Source organism: Trachemys scripta, chromosome 13 (genome assembly GCF_013100865.1).
Source record: "Trachemys scripta elegans isolate TJP31775 chromosome 13, CAS_Tse_1.0, whole genome shotgun sequence".
In the NCBI taxonomy this organism is placed as follows: Eukaryota; Metazoa; Chordata; order Testudines; family Emydidae; genus Trachemys; species Trachemys scripta.
Genome location: NC_048310.1, coordinates 10,758,126 through 10,779,662, shown reverse-complemented (window position 1 = coordinate 10,779,662; position 21,537 = coordinate 10,758,126). Strand labels below are relative to the sequence as shown.

The window sequence follows — 21,537 nt, the reverse complement described above, 5'->3', positions numbered from 1 at the left end:
ATTCTTCAACTAGAGCAATCAGAAGTAAATCTACTTGTTGTGAGACGGAAGAGGAAGGTGGTGTTCTTCTTTAGAGAACGTTGTCCACCATCCATTATCTCCAGTGGGTGAGATCATGAAACTTTAGAGGCAAATGACTCCATATGCTCAGAGCTACTCATTCAAACCCTGTTTCGGCCAAAAACAATTCCTATTGAAACATTGGTGTCACCAGTTCTGATTATCAGGAGTTGATCATATCCATCCATCCCAGCGTAAATGAACATAAATAATATTTAGTTCTCTTATTATTTTCAACAGCAAAATTCTAAAAGTCCTGCTAGCTGCTACCAGAAGGTGAAACTAGTTATACAACATAAACCCAAATATGAGGCCAAGAACGTTCCTGGTGGATACAAGTAAAATGCGACCATTTTACTTTCCTGATATTCGCTTGTAAGAATTTTGTCTCACGATAGCTCAGTAAGAGCCATTTGCAAGGGGTGGAGAAGAGCCTTATCAATTCCAGAGGAAATGGCTTTCCAAACAAGTTCAAATCTGCTGCAAGTCTGTCAAACTCAGTGAATCATGACTTGAATTCTGGAGTCAAATCATCTATCATTCTAAAATAACACACCCTCAGAAGCTCATTAATAACCTATCAGACAACAATTCTGGAAGACTTGGAAAGTAAACTGATTATTTTTGAGCCATTTTTGCATTTAATTTCCCGAATGATGCAATTTGCTTAAAATAAATCATGTTTCAGTTCTAAATGATATTGGGAAATTTCTTGGCACTTGGCAGCTGCAAATCAAGTTGATTCAAATAAATCCATGTATCAGTCAAGAAAAGTTGTCACTCAACGAGCAAGAGTTGGAGTAATAAGAGAAAAGGCTGTCCCAAATGCTTTCTCGTTGTAACCTTTCCTATTTCAATAGACATGTATGCCAGGGATATTGGTCGTGTGTGTGTGTGTGTGTGTGTGTGTGTGTGTATGTATTAACAAATAGTCACTCTTTATAGTTCAATAAAGCAAAAGAGCTTCATATATTAGCCAATGAACCTGAGTGGAATGTAGCACACGTTCCTTATTCACTGGCTCCTTTTCTACAGACTAAAGGCTGTGTAGAATAAGTGTATTTGACTCTATTTAATACATATCATTCATGTATTGAAAATTCTTCAGGTGAAATCATGGTCTGGTGAAATAAACACAAAACTCGCCCTGACTCCATCAGAGCCAGGAATCCACCTTTGGACTTTGTTGACCTCTAAGGTAGCACACTTCATTTACTAATCATTGGTTGTGCATAGATCAAATACTTTGTCTTATTTCAGGCCATTCTACTTTAGAATGTCTTTACCACTAATCAAAATGTATGGCTATGGATAGAAAAGAGCTAAACAATAGAAGTGCAGAGTTAATGTGGAACAAAGTATGTTTGTGTCTTTATTATCACTGACCACCATAAAGAGCTAAGCTGCAAGTTTCAGATGAACATATTTTCTCATTAGCTGCTCTGAGAAGTCTTGGCAGAAAACGTGACAGGTATTTTACTTCTGCTCTCCCTGGCACACACAACAGTCTCTTCTCATCTTATAATGAATGTTTGTTGCACTAGAATTTAACTCCTTGTGTTAACATTTTTGAAAAACTCCCTAAGTTTAATTGTTTTAATCATTTTTAATCACAACTTAGATATTACACCATAAGGATGATAAACAGTGCTGTGGAGGCATACCAACCTGTTTTGTTGTATTTGTGTGAATTTGCATAGTGCAGTAGATGCACTTTAAAATGCCAATTCTAGAAATGTTAGGGTTCTAGTAGTAAGTATAGTGAATATCACTGGAACTGATAATATCTCTAAAAACAGAATGAACTTTTTAGGTGAAACATATGGAGTTTGACTTTGAATAAAGTGCCAGCAATTTTTGGATGCTTGTCCAAACCTTATCTGAATAATCCAACTCTGGTGAAACTGATTATTTAGATGGATCATCTTCAAAGCATCATAGAATATCAGGTTTGGAAGGGACCTCAAGAGGTCATCTAGTCCAACCCCCTGCTCAAAGCAGGACCAATTCCCAACTAAATCATCCCAGCCAGGGCTTTGTCAAGCTGAGCCTTAAAAACCTCCAAGGAAGGAGACTCCACCACCTCCCTAGGTAACGCATTCCAGTGCTTCACCACCCTCCTAGTGAAAAAGTTTTTCCTAATATCCAACCTGTACCTCCCCCACTGCAACTTGAGACCATTGCTCCTTGTTCTGTCATCTGCCACCACTGAGAACAGCCGAACTCCATCCTCTTTGGAACCCCCCTTCAGGAAGTTGAAGGCTGCTATCAAATCCCCCCTCATTCTTCTCTTCTGGAGACTAAACAATCCCAGTTCCCTCAGCCTCTCCTCATAAGTCATGTGCTCCAGACCCCTAATCATTTTTGTTGCCCTCCGCTGGACTCTTTCCAATTTTTCCACATCCTTCTTGATCATTTCATGTTATAATTCTGGTAAACTGGTTTTGTTCTTTCATGTCAGAATCCGCCGTTTTAGGCATGGTATATAAACAAATATTTCAAGGTTTGATTACAATATGTTGCTCAATCTATCATTGGCTTCCACTCCATCTCTACATGTACTATCAGACTACATCATCAACAGTGAGGACCTCAGATGACCTAGAGTTTACAGAAGTCAATGGGAATTTTTCCATTGACTTCAATGGACATTTGATCAGGCCATTACAGATGTGTACACTATTGTATAATATACCAAACTGAAAACAGCTTGCTGAAATTAACTTTAATGTTCCACATTAAAACAAAATAGACAATCGTGTTTACAGCATTGTTTCTCTGTTTGATGTATTTGATATAATGCAAATTTCCTGGGTGAAATTCTAACTCCATTGACGTGAATGAGAGCTTTGCCATTTACTTCAGGGGACCAGGATTTCACCCTCATACATATTACAAAGTAGAACAATGTCAACTCACCTAATTATTCCAGTTTCAATGTTCAGCACAAGTCTGATGCGTCACAAAAATTCATCAATCTTTTCTCCCTACGGGATGTAAACAAAGGAATTCTTCAGCATCCAGTAGTTTATGGTGTACCAAAGATACCTTGCTCCCTAATGTTCTAATGAAACCATACAAATTGGAGAGAGGGACAGAATTGTATTATTTAGAGGCTTATCTGGGCCTTTATTTTTTTGTAGTTTTATGGTTCCCTTGTACATAGCCTTTTACAACCTCTTAAAACTTTATTTATTCTTTTCATATCTGTCTATAAATATATAGCTGTAATAGCGATTGTATTTTGTATCTTTGTTGAAGCATTTAATATCCTTTAACAAATTGACAAAATGACTTTGGTCCAAAGAGAATTTTTGCAAAACTGAGTGACATATAATAGGGTAGCTACATTTCCCACGATCGTTCAAGATAATCTGCCGGACACTGGAAAATCCAACAATCCCATGGGAAGTACGGATTCACCCTGAATTTTCCTATTGCATTTGTGAAAGTTACAGTGAATATGGGGAGAAATTCTGAAGTGTTGCTATTGACTTCAGTAGAGCCCAGATTTCACCCATGGACTTCCCCCAGCCAGCCTACTGGGAAATGTAGCTAGCTCTTAAAGTGCTGATAATTTTTTTTTCAAGTCCGGATCAATTTATTTTCAAGGTTCTAGCTGATTAGTTAAAAAATCAGGACTTATGTGTTAATGCAAAAAAGAACTTATGTATTACAGAGTTTTGGCAAATGTTTTGAAATAAATTTTTGTATATGGTTCCCCTTGCTTAATCTTCCCCAGTTTAAATTCAGTTCCTCTCAGTCAGAAGAATATGAACAAAATGTAGGACATACAAAAGGCAGGGTGGGGACATATGAATGGGGTGGAGAGATTGACTTACAGTGTAAAGGAAGATTTAAGTAACTATTATGGACCAGCTTTTCAGATGGTGATTTATACCAGCTGAATATCTGTCCCTAAATACGTATAGTTTTGCTAAACAATGATGATGTACAATATATGTGCACACAAGTATTAGAAGGTTAGAAACTGCAACGGAGAGCCATTTTTTGGAAATAGTCCAAGACACTATAGTTAGCAGTTAAGGGAGGAAAATAAACAAAGAAAATCTTAAGATCAAAATAGGAAAAAATTCCTCAAAGTGAAATTTATTGTGGTAGACTGAAGACGTAGCACTGATGATGATAGGAACAATCCTACACTGGGAGGGGAATAGAGAAGATCTAAGAATCGGTCTTTCCCATATGATTTCTATGATGATATGTTAATCCCAGGAATTTGGATGTAATAATGGGCCCAGTTGTAATCAGATGTATATAGGCTAATAGTTACTTTTCTTTAATCCTTTTTTTTTTTAATAATAAGGCTCGGTTGTAAAATACTTCTGTGGACATGATTCTAAAAGAGTTGTGCAAGCTGACTAGCTCTCTTGATTAGGTTATGCAGGATTTGGCAAGTTAATTAGGTATAGAACTCTAGTGCTAGGCTAGAATACTTAGGTACATTAAGTTACAAGAGTACTTTACTCCCACTCCACTGTTGCTTCGCTGGCTTTTTGTTAAGCAGCTTTTGACTATAAAATTGCTCTTCCATTTTCTAAATTATTTCACTGCCTTCCATTTCCTCCTTTAATAGATTTAACAGTTCTCTTTATAATCTTGGATTGACAAATATTGGTCCTCTTATTTCCACGTGTTATCACAAGTAATGTGATTATAGAAATGCAGGTGTAGGGCTTTGTAACTTACTGAATGAATATTACATTTTCATAACACTTTAAATTCTTAGGTCTCAAAGTGTTATATGCCATCAACAATGGAACTGATACACAGCTGCTGCCACTGTCAAGGTGGGATCTGTCAGTCATTATAAATTATAGTGGCCTAGTTGTTAGTTGAACCTGGAGACCTCTCTAGCTTTTGGGGGTTTAAAAACCAAGCCTAGACTTGCTGATTTGTATTTTGAAAATGATTAGTTTGGGAATTGTATATGCTTTGCTGCTAATTTTAACTTTTGATTGAGTCTGTAATTCCCTAGTATGACTGCATGAAGAGTAATATACAGAAGAATGTAAAATTGCATTGCAATTATCATCTAGTCATCTGAAAGCTTCTTGAGAGACTAATGTAACTCTGTTGCTAATTGTTATGCTATAGAGATGTTTTGCACATTGGAACATGTAGTTTGAGCCATTACGTTTCTACTTCTAGCAAGAGTAAAGCATTCATTAAGGTAATATATTGATTTTTTTAAAGAGTGAAAGCAAAGACGAACAATGGCAAAGAACAACATTTTACCTTCACGTTACAGTTGCTAATAATCCTGAGATTTATTGTGGATTTTGAACCCTTATCTCTGGGGAAAGTTGGAGAAAGGAATTAAGAAAAGGAGAGAGTGAGCTGTTTATTGCACTGAGCAAGTATTCCAATCCCTAATGTGAGGATGCTGTAGAACTTTAAGAGTTCTCATTAATTCAAAACAAGTTTAAATAAAGGGGGTTGTTTTTTAAAGCAGTCTGGGCAAAAATCAGACATACACAGAGTGACAGTACATCTCAGTGTACCTTATTGGCAGTTCTGTCACTTGGAAAAAAGGTTAATTTCACAGCCCAAATACTGAATAAAATTGAAAGCTGAACTTCATCAGGAGAGATGAAAGTCAAATATCAAATCAACAACAAAAGTCGTTAACTTTGAGTTAATGTTGCTACTGTTAAAACATGGGCATACCAAGGAATGTCACCATTAAAAAGCCCTCAAACCCTCTGAGAAGGTATGGAAATTAACAGTGAAGAATAGGTAAATGTGCAAATACCTTCACAGATAATGCAATCTCTTAAACATACAAGAGTAAGATTTATTGCTCATTCAAAAATGACCTTTTTCTCTTTTCTTTTCAATCTTCTGTTTCTCTCTCAGGAGAGGCTGTGGTGGAAGTATATCAGGGGATGAATGCATAGCATGCAAATTGTTGGCAAAAAAAATCAATCTAACACACACGTGGGGTCTAAATTGTGGAATCTTTGCTTGCATTGTTGAGCTCTCACTTACAGGAGTAGCGTTAACTTTGGAGGGACATATGCTCCTCTGTACATTTTCACAGAGATGAGGGGAAGTGGGAAAGAAGTTTAAAAAATAGTACAATAGTTTATTGTATTTGCAAACAGAATAATTTTTCCTACAGTGTGTGGGCAAGAGCAGCATTTCCCAACCTGTGGTCCGTGGAGTCGTTGCAGCCTGTAGATTACTTGCTGATGGAAAGTCGCATGCTCTTGGCTCTCCTCCTTGATTTCAACTGTTTCTAAAGATGTTCACACACTTCACTGAAACACTTTGAAGAACAAATAATTTAGGCCAATATTTTCCAGTGTAGATGCCTAATCGCTCCATTAAGATGTGAGTCATACTATCACAAAGTTTAAGAATCCCTGGATTGTATGGAATTATTGATTCTCCGTCTGCAAGTCCTGTATCATTTTAACTACAGAAAGCATCCAATCCATCCTTCCCCCATTGAAATCCATGACAATTTTGCCATGTGCTTCCCTGGGAGCAAGATTGTGTCCAAAGTATTTTATGATTCACGTTGTATAAAAGATGCCATAAAAATAAATTTGTCATATTGTATGGTAAAATTGCACTGGTGTACAAAAGTCCCATTTTCCTCTAGAGTTAGTCAGTCTACACCCATTTTCTAACGGAAGACATATATTTCCTCCTATTTAATATTCAACACAATAAACATTATAATCTTTCCCATTAGTGTAAGTAAATAATAGCATTAAAATCAAGAAGCATATTTTGGACATAATGTCAGCACAAAGTGTGTGTTAATATTCACTAAAGCCAGTCTGATGTGCAAAGTAAACGAGTTTACTGGTTTAATGCTTTTTTAGGCCAGGAAACATTTATTTAGCATATTTCTCTTATGTAAATTAAATTAGGTTTAAGGGCAGCAGCACAGACACTTATTTATCTTTAAAATGAGGCTGAGTGAAGGTATAATACATATAGAGAGAGTGATTATTTGGTTTACATATGTATAATGAGAATTTTATATTGGTCCATTAAGATAGCAAATGTATATATTCAGGTAGTATCTTTCAGGGAGAGCTGAAAGACTCAGGGATTGGAAATGAAGTATAGATATAGGGCTGAATCCTGCACTGACTTCAGTGACAGCAGGGTTAGTCCCAGTGCCTTTCACTGCTATGTCACTGGTTCTTATCCTGCTCTGGTGATTGTTTCTGAATTTCATTGCCATCCAGATGTGGTTCAGTAGCCAGCATGAAATAAATTGTTCCCAGCTACTAGTAGACAAGTGTGTCTCGGTCAAAACCCACCACTGCCACAGGCAGTAATTGGTCAGCAGACAGGACAGGGATTGAATGTGATGGGATACTAGGTTACTCACCAGTCTGGAGATGTGGTCCCTGTAGGCCAGAGGTCAGACACATTGTCTTTGATTCTTTTTGTTTCCTCTGTTACAAAGTGGTCAAGCAGAGACGACAAGATCCAACAGTGGGATCCAGACAGGGAACAAATAAAGAAGAGATTAGATGGAGTTAGGAAAGTAAAGCACAATATAAGAGCTGGGCAATAATTTAAACCCACAGTTTTGCTTTCAGGAGTGATTCAGTTTTTGATAATATTCATTTTGGTTGAGTTTGTTTTTTCTGTTATTTTCTAGCTAAAGAGAAGTCAATCAATTAGGGACAAAAGGGCAAAAGCTAGGCTGGCACAAGTGGATGGCATTTGAGAGAGTGAATAAAGGAACAGAGACACGGGAGAGAGGAAAAACAGCTGGTGAGAAAAGAATGTGAAAATAGAAGATCAAGTTGGCAGAGCCAAAAAAGCAGTGTCGAGAAACTGAAAATATTGAAAATTAGATTATCTGTCTAATCTATCTATTCACATACACACAGAAAGAGTATGCCCTATGAGTGTAAATAGTTGAATCCTAGAATCCTTACATACTTCGAAATTCACCCTTCTGCCAAGACCATCATAGGATCTATACATCATTTAAGTCGCATTGAACCATGATTGTCATGTGGAGTGTGACTAGGACTTTGGTCTACTTACATACAGTGAGATTTTACCTTTTGTCACTACACATGGGCCAGAACTCGAACCATTCCAAGTTGGGGATGGGGATGACAGATCTGACACAAGGAATTTGTTTAAACCCCCCCTTGTTTTCTCCCTACTGCCCCCAAAATCAGCCCTATCCCCCTCTAGTTCTTCATTTACACATGGGTTGGTTTCAGCGTTAATTACATTCTAACTTCTTTTGCGATGCTGATTGAAAATGAAGCACCACTATTTACTCACATTTTTTTCATTCTAGTAGTGCAGCTACAAACTTATTGATTAAGTTGTTGGATCAGTTTGTTCTGACATTTTGTGCCAACTTTAGAAGCCAATTTCAGGACAAACACTACATTTTATTTATCATTCATACTTTGAAGTTAAACTCCATTTTCTGCCTCACTTTTCTGATGTATTTCAGATACTTTCCAGATGATTCTCATTGTTGTGTGAGAATCATTTTTCATTTCTAAGTCAAGAAGTGAGCCATACTCAGTAACATGCATTTGCAAAAAGAAAGCATAAAATTCTTTGTTTATTGCATTAAAAACAATGAAGTATTGTTGATAATTAAAGCATTAAGTACTTTACCAGATTAAAATGTTTAAGATATTAAATACTTGAGATAGCCATCAAATATACAGCCTTCTGTCCTTGACAGAAGTGCCAGCACTTGCTGAGATGCAGACCTGTGACCTCTAGATAAGTTTCAATACACGTAAAAATATTTATCTTCCTACTATGACCTTCCATGTGCAAGCCATGAGCCATGAATTTGTTTCCTAGGGAACTAGTGACTGAGAAAAATCTATAATTAGATCTGTAGGTTATATGCTACATATGGGAATTGGGTGCTAAGCAGGTTCTAAAAACATCCAGAAGTAGTGCATTGTCTTAGAGTTAATATTCTGAAACCAAACGTACACAGTACTTTGTTAGCAACACAATGTTTTTTAAAATGTTCAGTTAAAAATATTTCTACATTTTTCTGGTACAGGTCATGTTTTTTCTCTGAGTCTTCCCTCAACTCCACAGTAGTCTCAAAGAAAGAGACTTGAGCTGGGCAGCTAGTTAAATCAAAATAAAACCAGGCACAATCTTTCATTTCTTTCTCTAAATACAAACGGAACATTCATTTCCAGGTATGTCTCCTCTTGCATTCACGTACCCTGTGGTGCTCACTTCGCCACTCCTACTCAATCCCAAATTGGATTCCTCTATCCACAATCCTTATTCCATAATCCCAGAAACTCTGTTTCCATTGGAGGTTTCCACCGAATCCCAATCCGGATTCTTTTTTTTTTTGCTTCCTCTGGAGGCATTGCCCAAAAGACTGGTTGGTGTGGTGAATGGGCTGTGATTGCAACTGTAGCCACTTCTGAGCCCCAGGCTGGGTTTTACTTTCCAATGGAGAGTGATGTTTTCTAGGGACCATTTAAGAATCAGACATTGCTGTAGCTGGGAAAAAGCTGCTACTTAGGTTTAAAGCTGTGCAGGTGCCTCTGGGGGAAAGTCAGCAGAATGCTAAATATATTGGGGGCGAGTCGCCACTGCGTCACACCTGGTGACGCCATTTACACGGGTGCAAAGTGGGTATAAAATGCTGCCGTGGTGGGTTCCATAAGCATCAAGTGAAAATGACTGAAAACAAACATCAAACTGACAAGAAAACAGCATTAAAAGACAATGGTGAGGAGAGATTTTTTTCTACCTTTGTGTTTTAATAATTCCTGTGTTTATAGTCGCACAGGGGGAGAGCTTTTACCTTTTGTATTCATGACAGCGAGAAATGGGGGGCAGTGCAATCATAGCACCCTAGCAGGAGCTCTGGGATACACAATAGCTTGTTTATACACTTTTATATTTCAGAGTACAGTCTTCAGTATATTATTACCTGCAAGGAAAGTTTGTTTATCATTTGTGTGAAGCAGGCCACACCTAGGGTTGCCAATTCTGGTTGGATGTATTCCTGGAAGTTTCATCACATGATGTAATATCCTGTAGTGTAGCAAATCCAGACCAATGAAATAATTACATCATGTGATGAAACTTCCTGGAATACATCCAGGAGACTCCAGGACAATCCTGGAGGGTTGGCAACCCTAGCCACACTCACTGCTGGATTGATTTTGTTGGAGTTACATCAGGAATGTGGAGTCTAGAGACTTATGGTTCATTCTGGCTATTGAATGTCAAAATATAAATGTAATTGAAGGGATTTTTTAGTCTTAGGTTATGAATTATTACAAAGAAAGTGGAACATATTTAGACTAGATAATACTTAAGATAATATTAGGAAAACAATAATTAACTAGATATTTAATACTATTCTCTCATTTACTTACAATCTCTTAGGTCAGTGTTTCTCAAACTGGGGTCACAGCTTGTGTAGGGCAAGCCCCTGGCGGTCCGGGCCGGTTTGTTTACCTGCCCCATCCGCAGGTCCGGCCAATCACGGCTCCCACTGGCTGTGGTTCGCCACTGCAGGCCAATGGGAGCTGCTGGAAGCGGCGGCCAGTAAGTCCCTCGGCCCGTGCCACTTCCAGCAGCTCCCATTGGCCCGGAGCAGCAAAATGTGGCCAGTAGGAGCCGCGATCGGACAGACCTGCGGACGGGCCCGGCCCACCAGGGGCTTTCCCTACACAAGCGGCGACCCCAGTTTGAGAAACACTGTCTTAGGTACATGCATGATGATTGCATATTATCTGTTCTGTCCATATCCTGAATCGCTCCAATGAGATACCATTAAATGCTATTTCTGAATAATTGACTTTTTAGATTACAGTTATAGGTTTTTTATAAATCCCATATAATTTCTTATATGGAAAAATCTCCCTGCCCCCATCCCCCTTTTTTTAAAAGATTTCATTTGAGATTTAAAAAAAAATTATTTGCCACTCACAATCAAATTTTCCTGACAACTAACTATACATTTGGAGCTACTCTAGCCACTTGTCACTCAAACAGGCAATCCTCAAATTCTCTTAAGCAGTGTGATCTTCCTTCAGTGAACAGAGTATTTCCTAGTTTAGTAACTTAGACAATGATTAGAATATGGTAATTGAAAGGCCAAAGAAACCAGTGAAAAATCCAGGCACTGATGATAACTCCAAATGTATTAGTTTGAGATCATGAAGCTCTGTGGCTATAAATTCTGCCCAGTCAAAATAGTCAATATATATCCTGTAGTGTAGCAAATCCAGACCAATGAAATAATAATAATCTACTGCAGCATTTGTGAGTTTCAGTTCCAGAGTTTGCTTAAAACCACAGGCCAAGTGAACATTGCTTACAATCAGGGAATCTTCTTCTTGCCTCTCATAAATTAAAGGCAAAAGGAGATTGCAAAAAGTCAACATTCACTTGTGCATTCAGTTACCGTATTTGCATGTGTATCCAAATATTCAGTGTCAAAATGCTAATTTGTATCTTTAAATCCCCAGTTTGCATGATATTTGCAGTAACTGCAGGAGAAACCTATAAGCCTCAATCCTACAATTGATTCTATGAAGGCAAACCCCATGCACTGATGAAGAGCCCCGTTAAAAAACTTCCAGTTAAAGGGGTCCACCTATGAGGAGTCAGTTGCAGTTCAGAGCCTTCATGTAGGTGTGTGAATGAGTAGACTTTTTGTGTGTGTGTGTGTGTGTGTGTGTGTGTGTGGACCCTTGCGTGGTGGGATAGACAAACTCCATTGCAGCATGGAAGGGGTTAAGGAGCTGCTTTGGGCTAGAGTGGTCCCACCCTTCTGCACTCCAAATCATGCCAGGACTGGAAGAAAAGTTAAAAGGAGGGAACTCCACTCAGAGGGGGGCAACCTTGGCAAGGGAACAGGCTGTTGGGTTCCCTAGCTCCTAGGGAGAGGTCTGACAGCCAACAGAGCTTCTGCCCTTGCAGAGAGGAAAACTTGGATCCCCTCGGCTAAGGAGAAAGAGACTGAGACTTATGCTGGAGACCTGGTGAACTCTGTGGCACTTCCAAGGCTCTCTGCAATAAGAGAGGCCAATATCCTGACTGGAGCTGCCTACAGGTTTTCTTTCTTTTCCTTACGGTTTTATTTAACCTCTTTTGTTGACTGCGGACTGTTTCATTTGTTTCCCCTGGTACCCTGAAAGGGGGAAAAACAGTCACCAGACCTTAGCCAGAGGATAGAGCACCAGCCTTGCTAGACTAACCCAGCCAGCAGGAGCTGTTGGAGTGGGGCCATTTTGGATCCTCACACTTGTGTTCTCCATGTAGCTCCTAACAGGGGCACTGTGCCAAGGACAGATTCGTGACACCCTGTATCTCTTACTCAAACTTGATTCAAAGTTCTTCTTGGTTTAAAACCTCTGCAGTGGTATTTTCCCTGTTGCAATTCATGGCCATTACATTCAGAAGATACTTTTTGGCTGCATTTCAAAAGAGGATCTTCGGATGATTTATACCAAAAAGACACTCTTGAAAACAAGGGCCTGGTTGTTTAGAAACATAGTTTGTTAAAATGATTACTTCGGGATTTGGGACTCCAACCAAGTCATTTTGCTGAAAGGTTTGTGGAATTTAATTGCCTTGGTAAATTTCTGATTCATAAAGGAGGATGAATCCTGTTCAGGGTAAAATGTATAATGTTTGTAATGACCTGTTTTCCAGCTACAGGGTTTGATTCAGCAACATAATTAAGCATGTGACTAATTCTGAGCATATGTATAGTCCCCTTGAATTCATGTGCTTAAAATTATCAAACACACGTAGCTTACTGACTATTGTTGTGCCATCCAGTGTGACCATGGTTGAAGGTGTCACACCAGGCGTTGTGTAGTAAAGTTCCCAGGTCTGGCTAAATCCTCCAAAGCCACAAATCTCTCTGTCGGTGATGGTAGATAGTCAGGGCATGCACCCCTTTGTGCATTGATGGAAAGTTTGAAAGCATGGTATGCTGGGGTGTTATTATGCATCTGGGTAACATTGCCAAAAAATCATACAATGCTGCTTTTGAATATAATGATTAATGGAAGGAAGGCCAAATCACTGTGAAATTATGACATTTTGTACAAAATCAAACCACTTTAGTCTCAGGATGTGATGCTGACATGACATATGGAATGTCTCTACTGCTCCATGTCTGCCTGTAATAGGGGCCAGGTTTCTGTATAGTAATACACAAGTTTGATGGGTCCTGAATATGCACCGAGACAAAGACCTCATGCTTACGGATGCAAAAGCATGGGATTAATGCAGGAGGCAGCGAGACTTATTCGTGAAAGAATGTCTATCTGTTTTGCTGCAACTGTTTGAACTTTGCTTGCAGCCTAGGTAGAGGGACTCATCAATGCTTTCCAAGATCTCACCCTCACCTGAACTGGGGGTTTTGGTGGCCCAGCTCTGAGGTTCTGGACCTTGGTCTACTGTCATGAGACATTTAACCCCATAGTGTGGGTGGCGTTTTGGAGATCTTGCTGGGCAGGGTTAAAATTCTCTGACTTCTCCACAAGCAGGACACCATCATCTGCATGGTGTTGGTTGGTGAATGTTTCTTGACCAACCTGGATTCTGATGTGTGAAGGGCAAGTCCTAATATCCGGCTGCTAGCTAGACAGAATAGCCCCAGGGCAACCGTGCTGCATACCAAAGATTGTGTAAAAACACATTGAAAACCATGAACCAACACAACTCTCATTTGATACAAGTGTGAAGATAGGTGTACCAGAGTTAGCAGAGGGTCTGGAACTCCATCTCCTTTCAGTGTGAGCCAAAGTGCTGACCCGTCAACTGAATCAAATGCCACTTTGATGTCGATATATGGCACATGATGCACTTCACATGGCTTAAAGTCAGACACATGATAATTTGCCTTTATGAATTAGATTCTCCATTTGGATCTGGCTGGTGCTGGAGATGTTTATATCAGGTTGCTATAAATTCTCTCCCAATCAGATTTGCAAGCACATATGCAGCTTGCTCAAGAGGCACTCAGCATGTGCACTAGATCTTAGTTTCCAAAGATGTCTTCCATGCGAAACGGGTTTATAATTAGAGCAGGGTAAATACAATATTGGGAACAAGTTTATGTCTTTTCATTTTCATAATTCATTTCATTTTATTTATACAAAATTTACGAACAGATAATTGCAATATTGGAGAAAGAGATACATTCCTATTTCGTGATGACTGCTAGAAAAAATAGTTTCCAAGTTCAATTTATTTATGTATAGGCATATCTTAGCACTTTTGTATATCTGTAAAGTGGACTTCAATTTCCAAAGATGTTTTCAGCTGCATTAGGCAATATAATAGTTTGTGTCATGTTGTCTTTAATTTATAAGCTGCAAAGAAAAGCCTACCCAATAGTCACGTTTGTTTTTAGGTGCCAAAAGAACCAATACAAAATGTAGCCCAAAGAAGTCCAAAAAGGAATGGCTAATCTTGGAAAAGTAGCTTTTGCCCAATAGACATTGCCTTTTTATTATACACTTGAAAGTGTGAAATTAAAACACGCTCCAGTCACATGTGTCTCCCAATTAAAATTGACCCTTAGGGATGTGACATTGGGTAGAGGCTGAGAATCTAATTAAGCTTGCAAAGGGAAATGTAGTTTTAAAATTAAAATAACTGAGTTACAGTTTTCTTTGCAAAGTTCAAATGTGCCTGTTTGTTCGCTAACTGTGTAAACTATCCTTTCTCTGAAATACAGGGAAGTGTTTACTAAGCCATTCAACAAAGCCAGGTAAAATATTTATAGTCAACGCAGATATTCAAGGAAGGAAGAAAGTACCATCTTCCCCAGGTCCTGCCATGCTACTGAAAAAACATTAATTTGACCTTTTCCTTTTCTTTCATTCCTGGGTATTCACAAGAGTTGATTTGGTGTCTGGGCTCAAGTATTCATGTTCTGGGCCAATTTCTCACCCTTTAATAGCAAGCACATTGTTTTGTGGGTTATCTGCAGGCAAAAATTACATTAAACTGCAGGCAATTAAACTAATTAATTAAACTGCAAGCAAAAAATTAGAATTTAGCCTAGTTGAGTTACTGGTGCAAGCATTATAGTCAAGATATTCAAAGCAGTCTAGTTAATTTAGATGGCTTTCAAAGTCTCATCTCCTACATGGTCACTGCACTGGGAGCTGATCTAGAGCTCCTTTGCAGGGCTGAAATGATGCATCTCTGAAATACAGATAGCCAGTGGTAAGGATTTAGAAATTCAGGAAATATTTCATGTGAACTACTATTAAGTAATGACACTTTCATGCTTCTTAACATGGAATAAATGTTGTTGATGGCAGAATTGCTGAAGTTGCAGAACTGTAAAAATATTTCTCTCTTGGGGTATGTGGTGGTGCTGTTGCTTTTATCTCCCTTTTTTTGAGAATACTCTGATTTATTACTGTGATAAGCCCGTAACAACTGAGGGATCACAGGGTTGAAATGAGCTTAGCTGGATGGGACACACAGTCTGCTGAAAAATCATGTTTGTTAAATATGTTTCAGCCAAGAGGCAGCTTTTACCAACTCAAGAACATTCCATTTTCTACTCATGGTGTGAGACATCATGATTCTAAGCACTTTGTCTTAAGTGTCTTTCCTTTTGGTCTATGTAAGGCACTTCTTATGTGACCTCCTTAAGATAGTATCATAGCACCTGGTAGTCCTTAATGTATTTATTCTCACAACACCTGTGTGAGGTAGGGATGTGCTTTTATCCCCATTTTGCATATGGGGAATTGAGGCAAGAGAAGAGAAGTGGCTTTCCCAAGGTCACATAGAAAGTTTGTTGCGAAATTAGGAATAAAGCACAGGTTTCTCTATAGTCCCCTAACCACTGGACCATCCTTCCCCTTCAGGCTAGTCATACTCTTTATACAGCTTTGTCAATACCTTGTTTTAAGGATTGAAATTCCCTCTAAACATTAAAACAATATAAAACCAGAGTACACTGTGTAATTAATAGCCATATTTTGGGTCTTCTGTGTGCAGAAGGCATTGGGATTTCAGGGCCAGCTGAACAAGTATTACTATAACATTATTGGTATGTACATACTCAATTTGGGTGGAGGGGACAATAACAGAAAATGTGGAAATGACAGAGGTGCTTAATAACTTATTTGTTTCGTTTTTCAACAAGAAGGTTGGTAGCGATTGGCTGTCTAACACAGTGAATGCCAGTGAAAATGAGGTAGGATCAGAGGCTAAAAAAGGGAAAGAACAAATTAAAAATTACTTAGACAAGTTAGATGTCTTCAAGTCACCAGGACCTGATTAAATGAATCCTAGAATACTCAAGGAGCCGACTGAGGAGATATCTGAGCCATTAGCAATTATCTTTGAAAAGTCATGGAAGACAGGAGAGATTGGCACTATATTTGTCCTTTCCAATCTTCTGAAATCTATAAAAAGAGACATAAGGACAACCCGGGGAATTACAGACCACTCAGCTTAACTTCTGTACCCAGAAAGATAATGGAGCAAATAATAAAGCAATCAATTTGCAAACGTCTAGAATATAATAAGGCAATAAGTCACAGTCCACCTGGATTTGTCAAGAACAAATTGTGTCAAACCAATCTGATAGCTTTCTTTGACAAGGTAACAAGCCTTGTGGATGGGGGAAAGTGGTAGATGTGGTATATCTTGATTTCAGTAAATCTTTTGATACTGTCTCGCATGACTTTCTCATAAACAAATTGGGGATATGCAATCTAGATGGAACTACTAAAAGGTGGGTGCATAACTGTTCACAGAGAGTAGTTATCAGTGGTTCACAGTCATGCTGGAAGGACATAATGAGTGGGGTCCTGCAGGTATCAGTTCTGGGTCTTGTTCTGTTAATATCTTCATCAATGATTTAGATAACGGCATAGAGAGTACAATTATAAAGTTTGTGGATGATACTAAGCTGGGAGGTGTTGCACGTGCTTTGGAAGATAGGATTATAATTCAAAATGATCTGGAGAAATGGTCTGAAGTAAATATGACGAAATTCAATAAGCACAAATGCAAAGTACTCCACTTAGGAAGGAACAATCAGTTGTACACATACAAAATGGGAAATGACTGCAAAGGACAGTGGTGGGCAACCTGTGGCACGTGGCCCGTCAGGGTACTCCACTGTGGGCCACCAGACGGTTTGTTTACAAACTGTCCGCAGGCATGGCCACCCACAGCTTCCAGTGGTCACAGTTCACCGTTGCCGGCCAATGGGAGCTGCGGGAAGCGACGGCCAACATGTCCCTGCAGCCCTCGGGCCACAGGTTGCCCATCACTGGCCTAGGAGGAGTACTGCGGAAAGGGATCTGGTGGCCATCGTGGATGACAAGCTAAATATGAGTCAACAGTGTAACACTGTTGCAAAAAAACCAAACATCATTCTGGGATGAATAAGCAGAGTGTTGTAAGAAAGACAGAAGAAATAATTCTTCTGCTCTGCTCTGCGCTGATTTAGCCTCAACTGGAGTATTGTGTCCAGTTCTGGGCACCACATTTCAGAAAAGATTGAACAAGTTGGAGAAAGAAGAGCAACAAAAATGACTAAAGGTCTAGAAAACATGACCTATGAGGGAAGATTGAAAAAATTGGGTTTGTTTAGTCTGGAAAAGAGAAGACTGAGAAGGGACATAACAGTTTTCAGGTACATAAAAGGTTTTTACAAGGAGAAGGGGGAAAAATGTTGTTCTTAACCGCTGAGGATAGGACAAGAAGCAATGGGCTTAAATTGCAGCAATGGAGGGTTAGATTGGACAATAGGAAAAACTTCCTAACTGTCTGGGTGGTTGAGTAATGGAATAAATTGCCTAGGGAGGTTGTGGAATCTCCATCATTGGAGATTTTTAAGAGTACATTAGGCAAACACCTGTCAGGGATGGTCTAGATAATACTTAGTCCTGCCCTGAGTGCAGGGGACTGGACTAGATGTCTTGAGGTCCCTTCCAGTCCGCATCCGAGGAAGTGGGCTGTGGTCCACGAAAGCTTATGCTCTAATAAATTTGTTAGTCTCTAAGGTGCCACAAGTACTCCTGTTCTTTTTGCGGATACAGACTAACACGGCTTCTACTCTGAAACCTTCCAGTCCTATGATTCTGTGATCACTAACTGAGATCTGGATCCTCTGCATGGTTTTGGGAACTCTCAAATCCCATTGAAATGAATGGCAGCTGAGGGTGACTTGCACCTCACAAGAGGAACTCAGCACCTTGTAAAACCTGGCTCTATTTGGCTTCTTATAAGTTATTGCTAAGAAAGTTTTTAATTTCTGGAGTGTAATACATGCTGTTTCCATTATACTCAAATAATGTTTGTACTCTTAAATACCCAGTGCAGTGTAAGCTAATAGATAAAATAGGAGACTAAGGATCAAGAGACCTGATGTTAAGCCGCTGTTTTCAACCTGCGGTACCTACAGACCTCCTAAATCCATATGCAAGCTCCTGATATGATTGGCCCATTCTTAGCTGCAGGTACTCAGCTCCCCTGAAAATCAGACCACTTATTTGGGAGCACCCAGTATTGAAAATTTTAGCCTTAACTTTTCTGTGCCTCAGTTTCTCCATCTGTAAAGTGGGAATCATAACACCCACCTTTGTGATATACGTTGAGATCTTGGCATGAATGGTACTATTTAAGATACTAGTCTTAGTAACTAGTTTATGAGACGCGATGTTAGAAAGTCATCCTGTTCTTTCCTCCTTATTCTTGTTGAAGCTCTGAAACATATGGCAAATTAAGTCTGATTTTTATTAAACTTTTCATCTGTATTGAGTTTAGTGTGAACTGGGAAATGCACTTTCTTTGATTTATGGAAGCTTTATATGAGCATCTTAATTAGAAGATGTTAATGTTCCTGTTATATTCCTGGGAGCATGTAGTAGCTCCCTCTTGTGGCTAATTAAACAGTAAAAACCCAAAACTTCTTAAAAATGACTTTAAAAAAGTCCTGTCGCTGCCATTCCCAAATAATAGCAGTCAGGTGAAACTGATACTTCAGGCTTCCGTGTGCTCCATGCTTTCCATCGCTACATCAAGGATGAGCCTCTGAGAGATGTTCTGCTGTTCTGATACCGCTCACCTCCAGGTTAGCTGTGCACAGATAGCACAGATAGCATGTGGGCAGTTTGATCCTTGTTAGTAGGGTTTGATTGTTGCAGTGGTGCACTCTAGGAGGGACTACCATTTGGAAAGGGGTGGGAGGGCAGATAAAAGACTTCCTGGTTTTGTAGGTTTGAGTGTAAGTTGCATGTGTTGAACTGATGGCAGAATTAAGCCCCAGAAGAGAGGGTGTAGAGACCAGAAGGCCAGCAGCTCTCCCCTCTCCTAAGAAAATGACAAAAGTGGGATCCAAGGCCCTGCTAGGGAGCAAGGACCGTGATACCAAGCAAGCTTTGCCTGATTGTTGGTTGGAAGGGGAGATCTGCATGGACCTATCCTGACTCTGTGTTTTGCTGTGGCATATTCAGAATTGGATGATGATGGGGAATCCATTTATGTTTTGAAAAGAAGACAAAGAAGGTGGAACACATTTATAACACAGAAATTCTGCCCTCCCTACCCACAGAGAAACTTTATTTCTGACATGCTTTTTCTTGCAGAGTATTGTCTTGAGGCAAATTTTCTCTCAATTAAAATAATTAAAAAAATGGAATAATGATTGTATGGGTTAGCCAAAAATCATACTGCCCAATAATCTGCAAACTGGCATTGCTGAACCCACAGTAACAGGCCAACAAACATGGATTTCCTCAGGGTCATTGTGCGTTTATTAACTCTAAATGGGAGTGGATCCAGAATTCCTAATACCAGTACTTTTCCTTTGTTTTTTCCTAAGCTGTGATTCAGACCAGCACATAAATATTTGACTTAATGTTTCTGTGGAAACATTAACGAAATGGTAGAAACAAAAATAACATGAAAACAGCAATAGGAAAGAATGATTTGGCAAGATTGTCAGCATAATAGGGCAAGATTAGTTTATAATCCTTTTAGGTTCTGGTGTGTAAATACAAGTTTGCAAAGAATCTAGGTTGTAAGAAACTTCACGTAGCTCTAGGAGTTTATACATGCTGCTTCCACTAATGTGGAACACACCTGAAAAAGGATGTTTAGGCTTTCTCTGAAATGGAGAAAAGAGGGAGTGTTATCAAGAATAGACACATGAAAAGAACAGGAGTTCCATCTGTATGGCTAAGTGATGTCCCGGGCAGGGCACTCAAATATTTAATTAGGAGGATTTTCCTTGCTTTAAAACTGGAAGAGGGATGTGCATGAAACAGTGTCAGTCTCACTTTAAATTGTTTAGAAATGAATTAGGAATCATTGTGTGGTAGGCAGTTGTTACTGAGATTTTTTTTAACCATTTAGAGTGGAATCAAGTCACCAAGTTTTGTCCCACTTAAATGGAATGTCTGTAGTTGTTTTTTTTCAGTTTAAATGAAAACTCAGATCAAATCACAACCACCCCTACCTGGTGGGCAAGTACTGTAGTGGATAGGATAGGTAGGATAACAGTAGCTTGGATAATTGGAGTTCCTCTTGCAGGGGGCAGGAGGAATAGACTAGTAACTAACCGACTTTTGATCTAATCCTATTGACATCAGTTTTTTTCAGGATTAGATACTAAAAATTAACTTTGTGTTCTGGATGATTTAAAGTGTGTGTGTGTGGGGGGGAGTATTATTTATTTTTTAAAAAGCTTCATTTTTAATGTCAAGAAATTCATTATATAGTTTCTCATTAGGGTAAGGTTTAAAATAGTTTCTGTTGCATTACTACATTTTCTGATCAGTTCAGTCGAGCTAGGTCCTAACTTGTTACTTTCACCTAACAGGTTATCGACAGCGACGGAACAGAGGGATCAAAGTTTCGACTTTCTGGAAAGGGAGTGGATCAAGAGCCAAAAGGAGCGTTCAAAATCAATGAGAACACTGGAGAAATCTCGGTGACACGGTCCCTTGATAGAGAAGCAATTCCCACTTATCAAGTGAGTAGTCTTAGCGTTATGGCCTGTACCCTGTCTTCACAAAGTATCTTTTTTCCTGTGGCTCAGGTTTGCTGCTTTTTGAGAGTACAACAGGTTTGATGTTTTGATTAATATTGCATGTTACTATATTTATAAAATTTTCAGAACATAAACACTTGCACGTGCAATTTCTGGACACACTCACTCTCATAACCACCCACACACAGAAACCAACCATATTTATTACCTCTAAATGAGAGGGGATCCAGATTCCTAATGCTTGCTTTTTCTTTCCTGTTTCTGAGCTGTGAGTCAGACCAGCACATAAATATTTGTGTTTTGTATACGTAAAGTCTATCTTTTGTGTCTCCTAGAGACAATTTGGGAAAACGGTGTATTTGTGAATGCAAAGTTCTGCTTGGACAAAAAGAGGTCTCCTTTGAGAACATTGCTGTGGAAGTATTATCAAATCCTCCCTTGTTTTGCAACCTTCTGTC

The 21,537-nt window shown here is 39.1% G+C and overlaps 1 protein-coding gene across 1 annotated transcript in view; it reads left to right on the top strand.

The window, feature by feature from the left end:
• Positions 1 to 21,537, top strand: part of CDH13 (cadherin 13) — a 766,947-nt gene that overhangs the window by 337,744 nt on the left and 407,666 nt on the right. The window contains exon 5 of the mRNA XM_034788956.1: positions 20,909 to 21,061. Within this exon, the coding sequence (XP_034644847.1) occupies positions 20,909 to 21,061 (153 nt within the window). The remainder of the gene's footprint in view (positions 1 to 20,908; positions 21,062 to 21,537) is intronic.